General features: G+C 37.8%; 1 protein-coding gene across 4 annotated transcripts in view; it reads left to right on the plus strand.

The window, feature by feature from the left end:
* Nucleotides 1-783: 783 nt before the first annotated feature.
* LOC138196930 (guanine nucleotide-binding protein G(s) subunit alpha-like) overlaps nucleotides 784-15,536 on the plus strand; it is a 33,300-nt gene continuing 18,547 nt past the window's right edge. Inside the window, exons 1-5 of one of the 4 annotated variants that reach the window (XM_069147321.1) lie at nucleotides 784-2,470; nucleotides 4,495-4,567; nucleotides 7,836-7,890; nucleotides 8,237-8,368; nucleotides 14,108-14,205. In XM_069147321.1, the coding sequence (XP_069003422.1) occupies nucleotides 2,332-2,470; nucleotides 4,495-4,567; nucleotides 7,836-7,890; nucleotides 8,237-8,368; nucleotides 14,108-14,205 (497 nt within the window). In that variant the 5' untranslated portion in view covers nucleotides 784-2,331. The remainder of the gene's footprint in view (nucleotides 2,471-4,494; nucleotides 4,568-7,835; nucleotides 7,891-8,236; nucleotides 8,369-14,107; nucleotides 14,206-15,536) is intronic. The other 3 variants (XM_069147329.1, XM_069147336.1, XM_069147343.1) reach the window with 3 other exon arrangements.

The raw sequence follows: 15,536 nt of genomic DNA on the forward strand, positions 1-15,536 counted from the left end.
ATGAACAACTGTGCAATTAATTGATTGTTAAAAGATAAACTGCAGCTGACTGTGGCACTGAATTTAAAAATAATAATACAAAAAAAACCTAATCAACAAAATAAAAACAAGGAAACAACATGAATTAGAAGTAAAATAAAAATGATTGATGGTGCAAAATTCTAGACATTCGGCCTACTTAACTAAATGTTTTGGACAAATTGGTGCAGTATATTCATATGTCAGTGTTTTCCGGTAATTTTGGTTTGTGACTCCTTAAAATGAATCAGTTTAACCCCTGATCATAGATATTTGGCTCAAAGTTGTGTGCAGTACAACCTAAGATTTCCTATGCCGACTTTTCATTTTTAAGGATTTTAGTTAATTTCACAAGAAAATAAAACAAATTAAAAATAGTTTTTCTTTCTCTCCTTCTTTCTCACCTTAAATTTCCCCTCGGGGATTAATAAAGTAACTACCTAACCTAACCTAACCTAAAGTGACCTGAGACTGGCCTACAGTCTGTCACTGACTACATTTCCAAAAGCTTAAACAGAGGAAGTACAAAAGTAATGTTTTCTCAGACCACCTAAACTGCAACATGCTGAAAGGTCATTGTGGAATTTTTGGTTCAAATAATACAAAAGAAAAAAAAAAACACTTGAAAACCTACGAACTGTTTGAAAAGACAACCTTTTGTGTAGTTGGCATAAAGTTTCCATTTGAGATTTATTGTGAAAGTTGCAACCGGAAGTTGAGCTCTTCCTCTCGGAAAACTTGACCAAGGTTCTTCGTTCCCAGGGTTCCGTGAGAGCAGCTTGCCCCACCCCACCTCTTCAACGCTATCTATCTCAATGTACAATTCTCAGAGAAAAAAGGGGGCAAACATAATTCAGAGTAACACTGCAAAGGAACTATTCTCACCTCCCCGACCGGTTCATCGGAGCAGCCGCGGCCAGTCGGCGGTAAAAAAAAAAATAACTGTCTGTCCCTAGGATCCATGATTGAAAACACCGCGGTATGTTCATGTATCATGCACATGTAACCATAATCTACCATACGGATTCAAAGGGAATACAAAAAGCTGAGAGACTTGACAGCGGGCTGTACCTGCGCCAAACGAGAAAATAACGGCGGATTTCCACCAATATCACCTGGATATTGCGTTTTATTCAAGGACATCCAGCTGCCAAAACCCGCCTGTGCTCGCCCGGAGAAGCTTTCCGATGTGAGGAGAAATACAAATTAACGTTACGGAGAGAAAAAAGGACGGAGAAGGGGCCTTTTTTTTTTTTGGGTCTGGTCAAACCCTCCGAAAAAGCAAGCGCCAGCATCTGTTGACGGGGAGAGGAAACAATTTTGACATCGACTAAAAACAGGATATTATTGATTAAGGTTGCCAACATCTTACGACGGCAACCCCCGTCCCCCCCCCTCCCCTTGTTCCCCACCTCCTCCAAAAAGGTGTATAATGTGACGGATTTTAAAACGGTTGTGATAGAAAAAGAAGCCCCGGTGTAGCCTGATGATTCACATGCCGTCATTTTAAGAGGAAATATTTATTTGATTTTTTTTTTTTTAATTTTTTTTTTTTTCACACGCCCTCTGATGTGCTTTGGTTAGGTGGAGAGCGGATCGCAAAGACCCCTTAAAAAAAAATAATCACCTGAAGTATATATGTAAAGGGGGGGGAAAAAAAAAACCGGGGGGGTAGAGTCGAGGAAAAATAGGGTTTTGCTTGTGAGTGGAAATGAATTGAATGGCAGTGTGAGATATCTGCCGAAGATGGGCTCCGGAGGAGACATTTGCTAAGAAAATTTAACATCAAATCGTGACCATATATATATTCTTTAAAAAAAAAAAAAAAAAAAACAGCGTTTATATTCAAATCACCTTTAAGGAAACTGGACTACCGACGTTCATTCATGTGCAGCGACGAGCTGGAAATTTCACATCTACTCTCATATCAATGTTGATGACTTCATTGCGGATTTACAGTGAAAAATACAGGACTCAAGCGTAGGAGAGGGCGGCATCGTTGCTCTGCTCCTTTCTGCCCGATCTCTAGCTGATAAATTGCCAGTAAATACCCACATCCATCCATCCATATTGTGCCAAAGCCTGGTGGAGCCTCCCCGTCTACATCTGTTCCAGCTGCATCTGGCGACATAAATGTCACCCATTTTGAGCCAGGTGTTCCACTGTTGGGCCAGTCTAGGAATTTAGGATTGATTGATTTTCTTCTGATCAACACCCTCCCTCCTGCCTCCCTTCCTACACCCGCCCGCCCGCCCAGCCAACCAACCAACCACCCTGCCTCACCCTGAAACCTTTCACTGGGTTTTTGGGAAGATGGGCTGTCTTGGCAATAGTAAGACTGAAGACCAACGCAATGAGGAGAAGGCACAGAGGGAGGCCAACAAAAAGATAGAGAAGCAGCTCCAAAAAGACAAACAGATATACCGGGCGACTCACCGGCTACTACTATTAGGTAGGTTTTGTGACATTTATCATTGATATACCTGTGCGGGGGCCTGAAGGTTTATTTCGCGCCCACAAAACCAGTATTTTTCACTTGTTCATAGCCATTGTTTCAGATTGTACCTATGAAAAAGGTTTTACGACTACTTCCTCAGCCTGTAACAGTGAAGTATCAACAAATGATGCAATGACATGATGTCACCACGCCACCAGTTCACGGTGCCTTGACACAGGAGGGTTGAAAAAGCAGGCCTGTCTGCATTCATGTCTTATTATGGAGCATGATTACAGAACATGTGAGAGACGGCAGAACAGACAGATACCACCATCTGTGAGAGGGCAGCGCACCCAGGAACCACGCAGAGGCCGGGGGGGCCACCGACAGGCGTTTTGCTTGGTCGTTTCTCCTCGCCACACATATTAACTGTAAAACTTGTGATGTGGTGTGTTTGTGTTCGCAGTGTGGATGCCTTCACCTTGACTTATTTAAGCCTGTTTATCAGACTCCACACTCACCATTGCATAATCCTCTCCACACCGGCCACTCCGGAAATGAATATTCTCCAATAAGCCATTGAAAAGTCTTCTATTTTTATTTCTGATGAAGCTATTCTTAGCATTATCGTGACACTCCATGAACCTTAAGGCCAACGCTACTATTCTGCTAAACCTCTTGAAGTAAGGAGTGTAAATTAGGATTACTATTAGGATTACTAGCTTCCCTTGAACGCCTGTCTAGCTCATTCTAATCTGAAATTGATCTGAGATTTGTATGGTCAACACTCTAGCTCTAAATAGCAGGCCTGTAGCCTTGATAGGTCCCAGTGTTTGGGTTAGGAGGAGATGTTATGGCCTGGCTCTTTTCATCTGACTGTTTTATCCTCCATAGTTATGGGAAAAGACATTTAAAAAAACAAATTCTTTCAAGTATTTATTAGGCTTTAACAGTTTGTGTCCATCTTTCCTGAATTACACGCTCAAAAAAATGTAAAACAAAATGTAAAAAAAATACCCCAGTATATGTGCCCTGCATCAGCCTCCTCACTGAGCAAAAGTAATACGAGCAAAATGTGCTTAAAGAACTAAAAGCAAAAGTACACATTCTGCAGAAACACTACAACAATATTAGATTCTTAAGACTGATGCATCAGTGCACTTGTAGCATTTTAATGTTGTAGCAGGATAAAGTAGAGAGAGTCTAACTTGATATTATGTTAGGTAGTTTAGTCCAGTGGTTCCCAACGATGAGGTCAGGCCATTTACAGGGAGTCACAAGATAAATCTGAGAGGTCGTGAGATGATTAAGAAGAAAAAACAAAGTTGTATAACACCATTTATTTTTTATTTTGATAAACTTTTTGTTAAATATAGGGCCTCAAATCTTTCTTTAGATGAGCAGTTTATGGGGGAAATCTCTCTTTGAAGGGAACTGCTTTTGTTAGAGCTTAGAAGCTAGAAAGAGTAGGAACCACTGATTTAATCCTTATTACTGCATTGTCTCATACGATATGTTCTTTTTTTTTGTTTGTTTTTATGTAAAATCTCAAGAATTACCATTAAGTAATTTATAATAAAGTAAAAAATACTATAATTTCCTCCTAAACTTAGTGGAGAAGAAGTAGAAGTGGAGCATTAAAATGGAAGTCCTTAAGTATAGTATCAAGTTTCTTGATACCCACTGTAGATACAGAAAATCTTTTCACCACTGATAAGAACAGTCAATGATTCACTCGGCTCTTTCATTGGGGGTATTGAGGCCTCACCACCCCGCCGGCCCTCGCTTCTTAGTTTTTGTGTAATATTATGAAGGAGTAGTGTTGTAGAAGTCAGGAAAGTTTGTTACAGGACCTCTGTACTGAGAAAAACAAAACCCTCAAGTCAAATCATTCCCACAATAATCTTAGCAAGGCATCAGTCTTGTTACGTCATCTCCAAGTTGCCTGGTCTTCCACCAGGACACGGTTTTAGTGTTTGCCTTTGACAGCGGTGTGTACAACTCTTTTCTGACTTATTTTGTTCTCTCTCTGCTTTCAGGGGCCGGTGAATCCGGGAAAAGCACGATAGTCAAACAGATGCGAATATTGCACGTTAACGGCTTCAACGCAGAGTAAGTGTTGCTGGTTTCCATCATGCTTTATGTTGTATTTCAACACGGCGCCAACACATTTATTTCACCAATGAAGTACAGACAGTTTTGGTGGGCTTATTTTCAGAATATTGGTGAACATTTAATTGCATTTCATCGGGACTTGGGTGACGCTGACAAACTTAATATATTTGTCGTCCAAATAACTCAATAGCGTTTTGGAGCGAACTAATTCAGCAGTTTCAACTGACAGGAAATACTTTTCCCAATACTGATGACATGCAGGAGGAGCTCGAACAGTAAAATAAGTTAGTTTTGACTTTTAAAAGATTTGAATACAAAAACAGAAATAAAGATTTAATTAGTGAAAGAGGAATGAAGAAACACTGGGTTTCATACTCAACTGTATCTGCATTTTGCATGAGAGACTTGCTGTACTTGGAAGTTTAAAATTGTATCATTTGTGCAGCTAATGAATCATTATTTAAGCTACATTAAACCCGTGATGAGTCAATTAGTCCCCTCTTTGGTAACCAATAAATGAAACTGGAAGCTAAAGTTATCTCTTTCCAGTTTCTGAGAAGTAACAAGTTAATGTTTTCTGTTATGTTTGTGGTTAAATAAGGGTTGAATGTAAAGCACTACATTATAGTTTTGAGATAATACGGCAGCTTCGAAAGTACTTTGGTTGTCTTGTACATACAATATGTCAAACTGATATATTTCTGAAATATTTTTCGATTGGAGATCAGTTTAATTGGTTTATTATGAACTGTCTTCCTCAACCAAGAATACAAGTTATTCTTTATCATAATTTGTAACGTGACACTGATTCATATCTCCTGATTATCAATTAGGACAGTCAGGGGAAATTTTAGGATTTTAATTTTTTTTATTTTTTATTTTTTGCTTCAAACTGACAGCCTGGCTAGTACATAAATATTTATTTTCCTGTTTCCGCTGGCATGGATGGACAAACTCCAGTCATTGTTTTAATAAACTGTCCGATATGGTCAGATGAAGAAAATGAAGTCATTTTGGGCAGATTGTTGTAACCTTATGGAGTAAGTCCTCGAGAGTTTGGAGACACTGGAAGAGCGCTTCATCTGTCAGGTTTTCATGGAAAACCTTGTGAGTGTTTTAAACCACTGTGTCTTGTGAATGTCCTGCAATGCAATGAAAACAAAAAACACATTTTTCTAGTGTTAATCATCTGTATCCTAGAAAGAAGTTTTGGGGATGGGAGCTTTATCCTGTGCTTATTTTTGGGTCACTTCAAAAACATACGCTCTTCAAAGACACCAGACGTTGTGGCGCAATGACAAATCCACAGTCAGCTGTGACTCCACAGTCGTGTTTAGTTCCAGGATTTGTTTGACTCTTTGGGCCCTGTTGAGTTTCCCCTCTGGGTGCAGGGCAGTGCCAGTCAGTGCAAGGTGCTGGGCAGATGATGATGGTGAGTGACACAGTAATATAGGAGGGATAAGCAGAGGGGAGGACATAAGAGAAGAGTGAGCAGGGCATTATAGCTCAGGTGAGAAGAGACTGAGTTGTGCCTATTTCAAAGTGGGTGTTCTTTTTTTTTTTTTTTTCTTTTAAAGAGGTCCTAGTGCCAAGAATGCAGTCTTCCTAGATGTACTCCAGTTTGTCTGAGTTAAACAGGGCGAGACCAAGAAGGAGGCAGACCCCTCTGAAGCTCTTACTAAATCTCCACTTTTTGAGGAAATGGTGACATTCATGATGTTTCTTTTCTTTTTAGATTTAGGTAATCCATTTTTTTTTTTTTTTAATACGCACAGTTGACTCAGTACTGATGCACATTATAAAAAAAAGTCTTCATTTCAGTCTCCAGGAACCATATAATCAATGTTTTCTATTCTCCAAATGTTAAATTTATAAGTTGGAACATCTGTATAGTGAGGAGAAACATATTTATCATATGTGTAAAATATGCTTTGTTAACAAAGATTTCATCCCATGCAAAAAAAAAAACCAACAACCAAAAACTCCATCCAAATAGGTTGACAGAGGAATATTCCTGAGGCAAAACACCTCTGAAAAGCAATGCACTTTTACATTTTAGAAGTAACTTTGTACATATTTTAAAGGTACAACTTCGAAGATCTCTGGATCTTTTTCTTTGGTGGCAACTACGCCGAAGAGCAGTAATTGTAGTTGTGTTTTATGACTTCACCTCCCAGCGATTCAAACTGTGTGACGTCAGTCGAAGAGCGAGACTGTTGCGTTAGCTCCGCCTACTCTCGTCAGTTCAAGAAATAAAAAGATACGAGTTCCTTAGTTGGGGTGAAATTTCGATTACAGCAGCATGCTGTGATGCCGAGTTATTTTTTTTCACCAAAGCCACTTTAGATGGGACCTATTTCTTACCAAAAGATATCCCTCCATGCTTTTAATTTGAAATCCATGAGCTCAACATGAGTAGCCTGGGCTACTGTTGTGTTCAGAAGCCTGTTTTTCAAATATTTGGCGAATTTCAGTATCAAATCCAAATTTCAACAGTGAAACTTTTGTCTTTTGTTTAGACATTTGAAAGAATTCAACACTTTGCGCAGGCTTCTGCACGACCTGTGTGACGTTAAACCTTGACTGCTGGTATCAGTGATGCTGAAATTCTGTTTGTTTTTACAACACTGAAAGAATGAAATATGGAGCATATCATTGCATTTGCTAATACTTTGTATTTCACCTGGTGCCCATTGTTGTTAAAAGTTGGACCTAAAACGTATTTAAAATAAACCGTAACATTCCTCCTCAACACGCCCACAATCTACTCCTTTGTGTTTAATAGATGGCATCCTTAAATTTAAACACAAGTTCAGCTGTTTTCATTTGGTATCAGCAAGCACACAAAATTCAGGAGTTGTACTTGATCAGCAAAATAAAGGTGTCTGTGTATCTTGAACAGCCATATTACTGATGTCAGATATAATTCACCTCCAAGCTGATGAAGAGATCCTGGAGAACTTTGTGTCCTACTGAAACCCAATGGACACAAAAGAAACAAAACATCCCTCAACCGTTATTTTGGAATAATTACTGCTTTTTAACCTGTTTCTTTAAAAAAAAAAAAAAAAAAGAAATCTCCACTTTGTTAAGAATGTTTTGCTGTCTGCCTTCTGGCAATAATGTTTGATTAGCATTTAAACAAATTGATCAACTGTATTCACTGTTAACCTACATGGCTGAATTTGACAAAGCTTTATTCTTGTAATTTATCTTCCTCTTTAAAAAAACACTCATGAACTCTTCTCTTCTTTGCTCTTCACAGGGAGAAAAAACAGAAAATTCATGATATTAAAAACAACATTAAAGAAGCTATAGAGGTAAGAAATTGATCTTTTGGCTCATTTTGAATGATCTAGCATGAGATATTATTTGTTTGTCTGACATGGTAGAAGCGACGATAAAAAGATTTGATAATTTTCAGATCAAAAAAGGGACTTATCTGATTATCTATAAAAGTCTGAGCATAAAACTAAAAATTGTGATAAATTATCACCGGTATTGTAGCTTAAAACCTGCAGAATTTTTTCTAAATGCTTTTAAAGTATTGATGAATGAACTTCAGCATTAAAATGAATCTTCTAGTGTAAAGCAGCACTGATTGTGTATACATTTTTTCTAGTAAATCATTGTATTAATTTTTCCTCCACTTTTTTCTCCATCCAGACGATTGTGGCTGCAATGACTACACTCACACCTCCTTGCAAGTTAGCCTGCTCTGCAAACCAATCCCGGATCGGATACATCCTTAACCAAGTAAACCAGAAGGATTTTGAGTTTCCTTCAGTAAGTCACACTGTACGTCCTTCAGATACGTCAACTCTGGCTTTTAATAGCAGTTTCATTCCTTCTTCTTTCACCTGTTGCACATATTATACACTGATAACTACCTTTAGACTGATCTCACAAGTGTCATCAAACTATTACATTCTTTTACCAGACGAGTTTTGAAATGACTCATCCTGCAGCTGAAGCAAAACTTATTGGACACGTTTACATGTAATTTTACTAACTGCTGCTGAATTTCTTTCACAATGAACACGTTTTCGAAGCAGATATTGAGATTATCAAACATACGGTTACCGTGCGTGCTGAATAGAGCTGCAACTGAAGAATTGATCTACAAATCTTTTTTTTTTTTTTTTTTTTTTTTTTTTAATGCACCAAATTCTCTGTTTCCAGCTTCTTAAATGTGAATATTCACTGGTTTCTGAAGTCTTCTTTGATAATTAACTTTTGTTGTTTGGTGTGTCGATCGAAGAAGACAAGACATTTAAATGTGTAAACCGGTACTGTGGAAAATTGTAGTTTTCCAATTGGAGCTGGAGGTGAGTAAGGCGCCTCACTCGACTGCCTTTGTGAGTCTGCTGGGTGTGTTTGCGCTGTGATTCAGTAATTAGCAGGTGTGCTTCCGCTTGGGAGGCTGTCAATTGAATGAGCCTCTCACCTGGGAGAACCACACCGCCTATTAACACTGATTGTCTGTAATAAACCTAAATGTGTCCAGAGGGACGTATCCTCCAGAGACTCAGAGGGATTTCCCCCCTGAGCTGCAGTTTGCGTCCGGCGGCCCGTCAGGGAGTCGCTGCAGGTCCCATCGCTGGACCAGATAGATACGTATTTATTTACTGACGTCACCAGGATCATTTTTTGTGTTAAAATTGCTAAGTTAATATAAGAAAGTTTTATCAAGTCTTGTTCAACCAACTTCACATTGCAGGGCTGGGAAACTGCAATCTATATAATCTGTTACTTTTATGTAACATTATGAGCAAATTCCTTGTTACATGTCACTAAGCCCAGTTATGGTAAAAACAAAAAAAAGGTCCTGTGATGGTAGCCTTAAAAATCAGGACAATTTCTGTTGATGAAACTTTTTGACTTAGCTAAAGTGAATGGTCAAATAGTGTATTTAATGACAACAAAAATGATAATTTAAGTATTTAACAAGTTACTTATTAATAAAAATGCTTAAAAAAAACAGGTTCCAGCCCCCTAAATGTGAGGAGTTACTGCTTGTCTTTGTTTTATATATTAGTTGTAAGTTGAATGTGTTTGGTGCTCGGGCTGCTGTTTGATATCACGTTGAGCTCTTTTTTTAAAAAAAATTTCTGACATTTTATGGACAAATAACAAACCAAAAGAAGATAATCGACAGATTAATCAAAAATTCAAATGATCATTAGATAAGTCCCTTTTTTCAGAAATCAAATTACATTGTCAGTATACCAACAAAAAACTCGTGCTTTTGTTTTTGTTTTTTAACAAATGTAATGCAGATGTATTTTAACCATACATATCATTTATCAGGCCTGTCACTCACTTATTTTGGAAGATGAAAAGGTTTTCAAAGACACATTTTTTTTTTCATTTCCAGCCACAATTTGTAGGAAATCATGCACAGAACATCTGGAATTTATTTTTTATTTAATGGTCAAAAATGCTCCTATAATTTAAAGAATAATATGTCGTTTTAATCAATCAGCTGGACAAGTATTTATATTTATTTATAAGTGCAAAATAAATGAAACAGTGTAGTTGTATTTCAGTTGTTTTCTAACCGTTACATCGAGGAAGAACACTGTTTTTCCAGCATGACGGCCTCATTGTTTAAACTGGTCGTTTCTTTCGTGTACATTCGTCATTTGCAGCTGAGTTTCCACTGAAGAGTAAGTGTATTTGTGTGTAAGCAAAAGGAAGTCTCTTGATATTGTCTCTGTTACGTCATGGCACATTTATTATGAGGGCCTATCTCGAGCTGACCCTTCCCTCGGGCTGCCGGCCCGTTAGGAGACTTCCACTGCAGACCTGCAGGGTCTCAATGGAGGGAAAGGCCAGCACTCTATTTCATGTGGGGTGTGGAGGAGGATTACAGCAGGTATAAACGTGGTGATAATGCGGTTGGTGTTGGTGTCAAAGAACCTCTGTTGATTTAAGGAGTAAATTCAGCAGGATGATAGCTGGTTATTTAAAGCAGCGTTTAAAGAAGCCTAGCTTTCATGGAAAGACAATAGATTAGAAAACTATCAGATTGGCCCAGTTTCTCCTCCTCCTCCTCGTCTGCGTACTGCTCCTCTTCCTGCTCCCCCTCTGCCTGGCCTAAGGGCCTACTGGAAACCAGTTGAACAGGTTAACCCTGCCTTCAGCCGAGGAGGAACAGAGGGAGACAATAAGCACAGCATTTGTGTTGAATATCCGTAATCTTGTATATGTCCTTATGTCCTTATCTTTTCACGATTTCCTTTAGAGTTTTGTGTCTAATCAATAATCCGCTTAGTTGTTATTCACCAAAAGTATATTTCTCTCCAAAATGTTCACAATATAACAGACCGCACCTTTAATGCAACACTGAACTTTGTTACAGAGGGTATTTACTCAGACTGCAGACTGATTGTTGTCCACTTGTCCTGCCAGCGCACCGGCTGCCACATGCAACACACTCTTTACTCTATTTTACAAAAATCCTTCAATAGTAAAACAGGCAGCAGAAGAAGGATCCCTCTCCCAGTGCAGACAAGTGTTGTATCTGTACACAGTCAAAACTTGTTAACGCTCTACATACTGTAGCACAGTTTTCTGGAATTTTGAACATTGAGTTCATTGTAGTAAATAAACAGAGAATTAATAATGCAATTCTGTATATCTGAGGGAAGAAGAGTGAGATGTGTCAATTTTCCCAAAAATTTACAAGCATTTTTTTAGAGTAAAATATACATTTTAATGTATAGTCTAAGTGAAATCACGGCTCTGATATGTCAGCACGTAGGTTGCCCCAGACTAATTCTATAAATGAAATTCAATTAAAGTAAATCCTGTAACTCTGCAGCACTTTACACAGGATCTCAAAGTAGGTCTAGACAGGTCTCAGCCATTCCTGCTCTTAAAATGAAATCTCTGCTCACAGTTGCACAACTACAGGAGAACTATAAAAGGAATCATGAAATCGCTTTTTTTGTCACACTGAATTTTACATGTAGCCATGAATAAACTTCAAGATGGGAAAACATTTCTTCTTCAGTTGAGGAGGTTATACAGGCAAGACAGATTGGCCTTAAATTGACCCTCCTGAAAATTCACGACGCACTGTATTATTAATTTTCCCAAAAACTTACAAAAAATGAAATTCATAAGTCAGTGTGTTGTTACAAACTCACTGACTTGTTTTGTTTTTTTATTAAAGATGAAAATATTACTTGATTTCTCCTCTTGGACAGAATGGACAGGAAATTGATCATTAATAGATTTATTAAATGTTTCAGTAATTATTTTTTACTCAGAAATGCTAAACATTCACAACTTTTTATTTCTCCAGATTTTTTTTGTCCTATTTAATTCTTTACAAAATGTTTTTGGATTTTGAATTGTTTTTTGGACAAAACAAACAAAATGTATATGTTACCTTTAACTCTTTGTAATTATTGTCAACATTTTACAATTTTATGACATTTAGAAAACAAAAGTATAAATAATTTATCAATAGCGCATAGAAAGTAATGAAGCCCAACAAGTTTGATTTGAAGTTGTTTTCTCTTGTTAAAAGCTAAAGCTCATTTACAGATATTCAGTTGTTGCACACTACTAATTCTATTTGTCGCCTACTGTGTTGATGCGCTTTTTCAAATATGAACCTTTTTTTTCCTGCAACTGTTTTTAAAGATAACCTGCAGCTCTGGTTATGTTTTTGTCCCTAGTTAACCTGACAGTTTTTTTTTGTTTTTTTTTAATAATTATTTGTTACATTATGCCTACAATTTACTTGTCTTGTTTTTTTTGTATTTTTTTGTGCTAATTTGCTAAATATCACACTTTTCACTAACTTGAGTCTGTAAATTAAACCAGAAACTTTTAATGATTGGTACTCGGAGCCGACTCAGAGGTCGCCAACTTTTATCTGAAATCATTCTGAAGTGGAAAAGAGATACAACAAGAAAAACAAGAGAACATTTTGAGTTATCGCACTCAGTTTTTCTACCGAAAAAATGAAGAGAAGTGAAACTCTTTCCATATAAGAAGTTTCTTACACTTGCGTTCATTGTTATTGTTGTGTGTATTAGAAACAGTGCATTCTAGTGCAGTGAAAAAACTTAGATGCACATGAATAGACATTTTATGCATATACACACCCCTTAATGTATAAATGTACACACATGTACATAGACTGAAACTGAGCTCAATACAATCACATAAATAGAGTGGAACAGATAATACATTACAAAACAGGAACTTCATCAGCAGCTTCATGAATTAAAAACTGCCTATAATGTGCTGTAATAATGTGCTATATCTAATTAATGAAGTTCATATCACAGCCTGTGGATAACAACCATCGTCACCAATCATTGTTTCTCCTATTTAACAGCTTTATGTTGTCTTTAGGCCAAAAGCGTGACAAATAAACACCACTTCTAGTTATGAAGGACCTGAAGTATCGCCTCGTCCCTTTGACGTATTCATCTCGGCCATCCTTTCCGGTTTGATGAACTTATATTTCAGTTAAAGGCAGTCATTCCAAAATCCTGCTCACTCTCAGCTGAATTAAGTATTTTTCAGAGTATACAATTTAACTCTGTGGCTCATAATGGCTTTTTTGTGCTTGACTGCATTGTATGCGAGCGGCTGTAGATCGTGGTGAAGAGATAGGCCCCTGTGAAGTGACAGCCAAGCCTTGTGTCAGTACAAAGCTGTTCATTTCTTCATGAACTCTGTGAACTGCTCTGTTTCCTGCCTCTGTCAGAGCCCGCTCATCTGCTGCTCCTCTCCGAGCCGGCCTAAAAGTTCGGGAATATCACTGCTTCCCTCCATCTGTCCGTAAACGCTTTCACCCATCGAGACCTAAACAAGAAATACAGTTCTAAGCCACAACTTCATATCTAACCATCCATTTACTCTGTGTGTAGGTCATTAGTTGCTTTCTGCATTTAGTGGATTTATTTTCTTTCCATTTTTCTTTTGGGCTACAAACCAATGATATTTTTCATGAATCAGCTCAAGACTTTCTGTTCATCACTTTGTCTATAATGTTATAATTTACCATAGCTCGGCGTGACCTCTTCAAATGCCTTGTTTTGTCTGAACATTCCATCGACTATCATGTTATGATCACACAAAGCAACAAATCCTCCCATTTGAGAAGATCAAACCAAGAAATGTTTGTATTTTTGCTCCTTCAACAATGACTAAAACGCTCATTCAGTTATCAAAACAGTTGTTGATTAATGTTCTGTTGATTGATTTGTAAATAAATTGTTTTTTTGCAGATTTAATTTTGTTCTTGGATTAAAAAAAAAAAAAACTAAAATTATAAGAATGACATGTTATTATAACATGATGTTTCGAATGAAAACTGCTATCATATCATGTGTTTTAGTCTCCAGTGGAGCCGTTATTTGTTTATCAGTTTAGGAGACTGTAACACACATGACGATTCCAGTTCTACTTACATACTGCACGCTTTTCGGGGGCTAAAATAACCGCCTGACTCACAGTTATTTCTATGTGTGGTATGTTGTTGATCCCAACCCACCTTTCTCTTTCCAGGAGTTTTGTGACCATGCAAAGATCCTCTGGCAGGACGAGGGGGTGCGGGCATGCTGGGAAAGGTCCAACGAATATCAGCTCATCGACTGCGCACAGTAGTAAGTCTTTTTGTTGTTGTTGTATCCACTGTCTCCAGTTTGTTTCGCCGTTATACTTACTCTTGCAATTACAAATGGCCTTATTTCTAAAGAACATTAACGATGCACTCTGTGGGGTGTTTGGGTGTTTTCCCATGTGTTTTTTTTTCTGAGTGCAAGGTGTCCGGTTTCATGCTGTTGGCTTACCTTTTAAATGATACATCTGTGTGATATCTGTATTGTTACTTTAGGAAAAGCCCTGTTGATTTGTTGGTTGGTACACATCCTTGGTTCTGACTAATGTTAACATTGGTTCAAGCCCCCCTCAGGATGAATTGTAATAAGTTTAAATTTGTCCAGTATGTCGATTTATTCGCCTCTACTTTATGTTCGGTGCTAATTGGAAACTGTGAGCGGATAAAATGCATGTTGCTAAGGTGGTGAACATGGCAAACATTATACTGGATAAACATCTGTATTTTAACATTGTCATTGTAAGAATGTTAGCACGCTGACGTTGGCATTTAGCCCAAAGTACCTCTGTGTTTTAGTATAACCTCACAACAGCCAGATTCTGAAACAATGGAGCTCTCTGCCAAGAAGAATAAACTATGTAAAGCTGCACAGAGAGTGGTTGATAGGATGATCGGCAAGCTGTTGGTTTTGGTCATTTCATTGGAAATGTTGAAAATCAGACAAATATTACATATCAACGGACTATTTCCTAAAGATTTCACGCTGTTTGATTGCATTGTCCTTCTGTTTGCTGAGCCATTGCAAGGTTGACCATCTCTGTGTTTGTAAAAAAGTTGACCTTTTCTGTCAGGTAGCTGTCTAGTTAGTTTTGCTAAACAACCCAGATATAAACCCCATGGATGGTATCTGTGTGTGGCCGCTGACAGCGAAAGAGATTGCGTCCTAGCACAGCTCGCTCTTTACTGTTTTTAAATGGCAGGGTTTTGCATTTCGAAACTATTCGACAGAAATACTGAGATATTTCAGCATCAGCTTTCCCCAAACCCTCTGCATGATCTCCATCCGCTGTTCCAAACATGTTAACAGCCTTTTGATCTTGGTCAAGCCTTTGTTATAAGACACACAGTTTCACATGAGGTGAGAGTTTTGGAGGTTAGAGGACTTTCCTCTACGTATACACATGTATGCGTATTTGTGTACAGTATGTGCTGGTGTGTATGTCCGAGTTAGCCTTTTTTTTAAAAATAATTTTTGAATATGAAACTTTATATACTGATGAATACAATAATGTATGTAATACGCCATCAAAAAAAATTACCTGAAGTATAAACTTAGCTGATGAGATGATTAACTTAATAGGACACAAGAAAAAATTG

This window comes from Embiotoca jacksoni, unplaced genomic scaffold (genome assembly GCF_022577435.1).
Source record: "Embiotoca jacksoni isolate LCO1_2020_lvr unplaced genomic scaffold, fEmbJac1.0.p SCAF_1, whole genome shotgun sequence".
NCBI classification, from domain to species: domain Eukaryota; kingdom Metazoa; phylum Chordata; class Actinopteri; family Embiotocidae; genus Embiotoca; species Embiotoca jacksoni.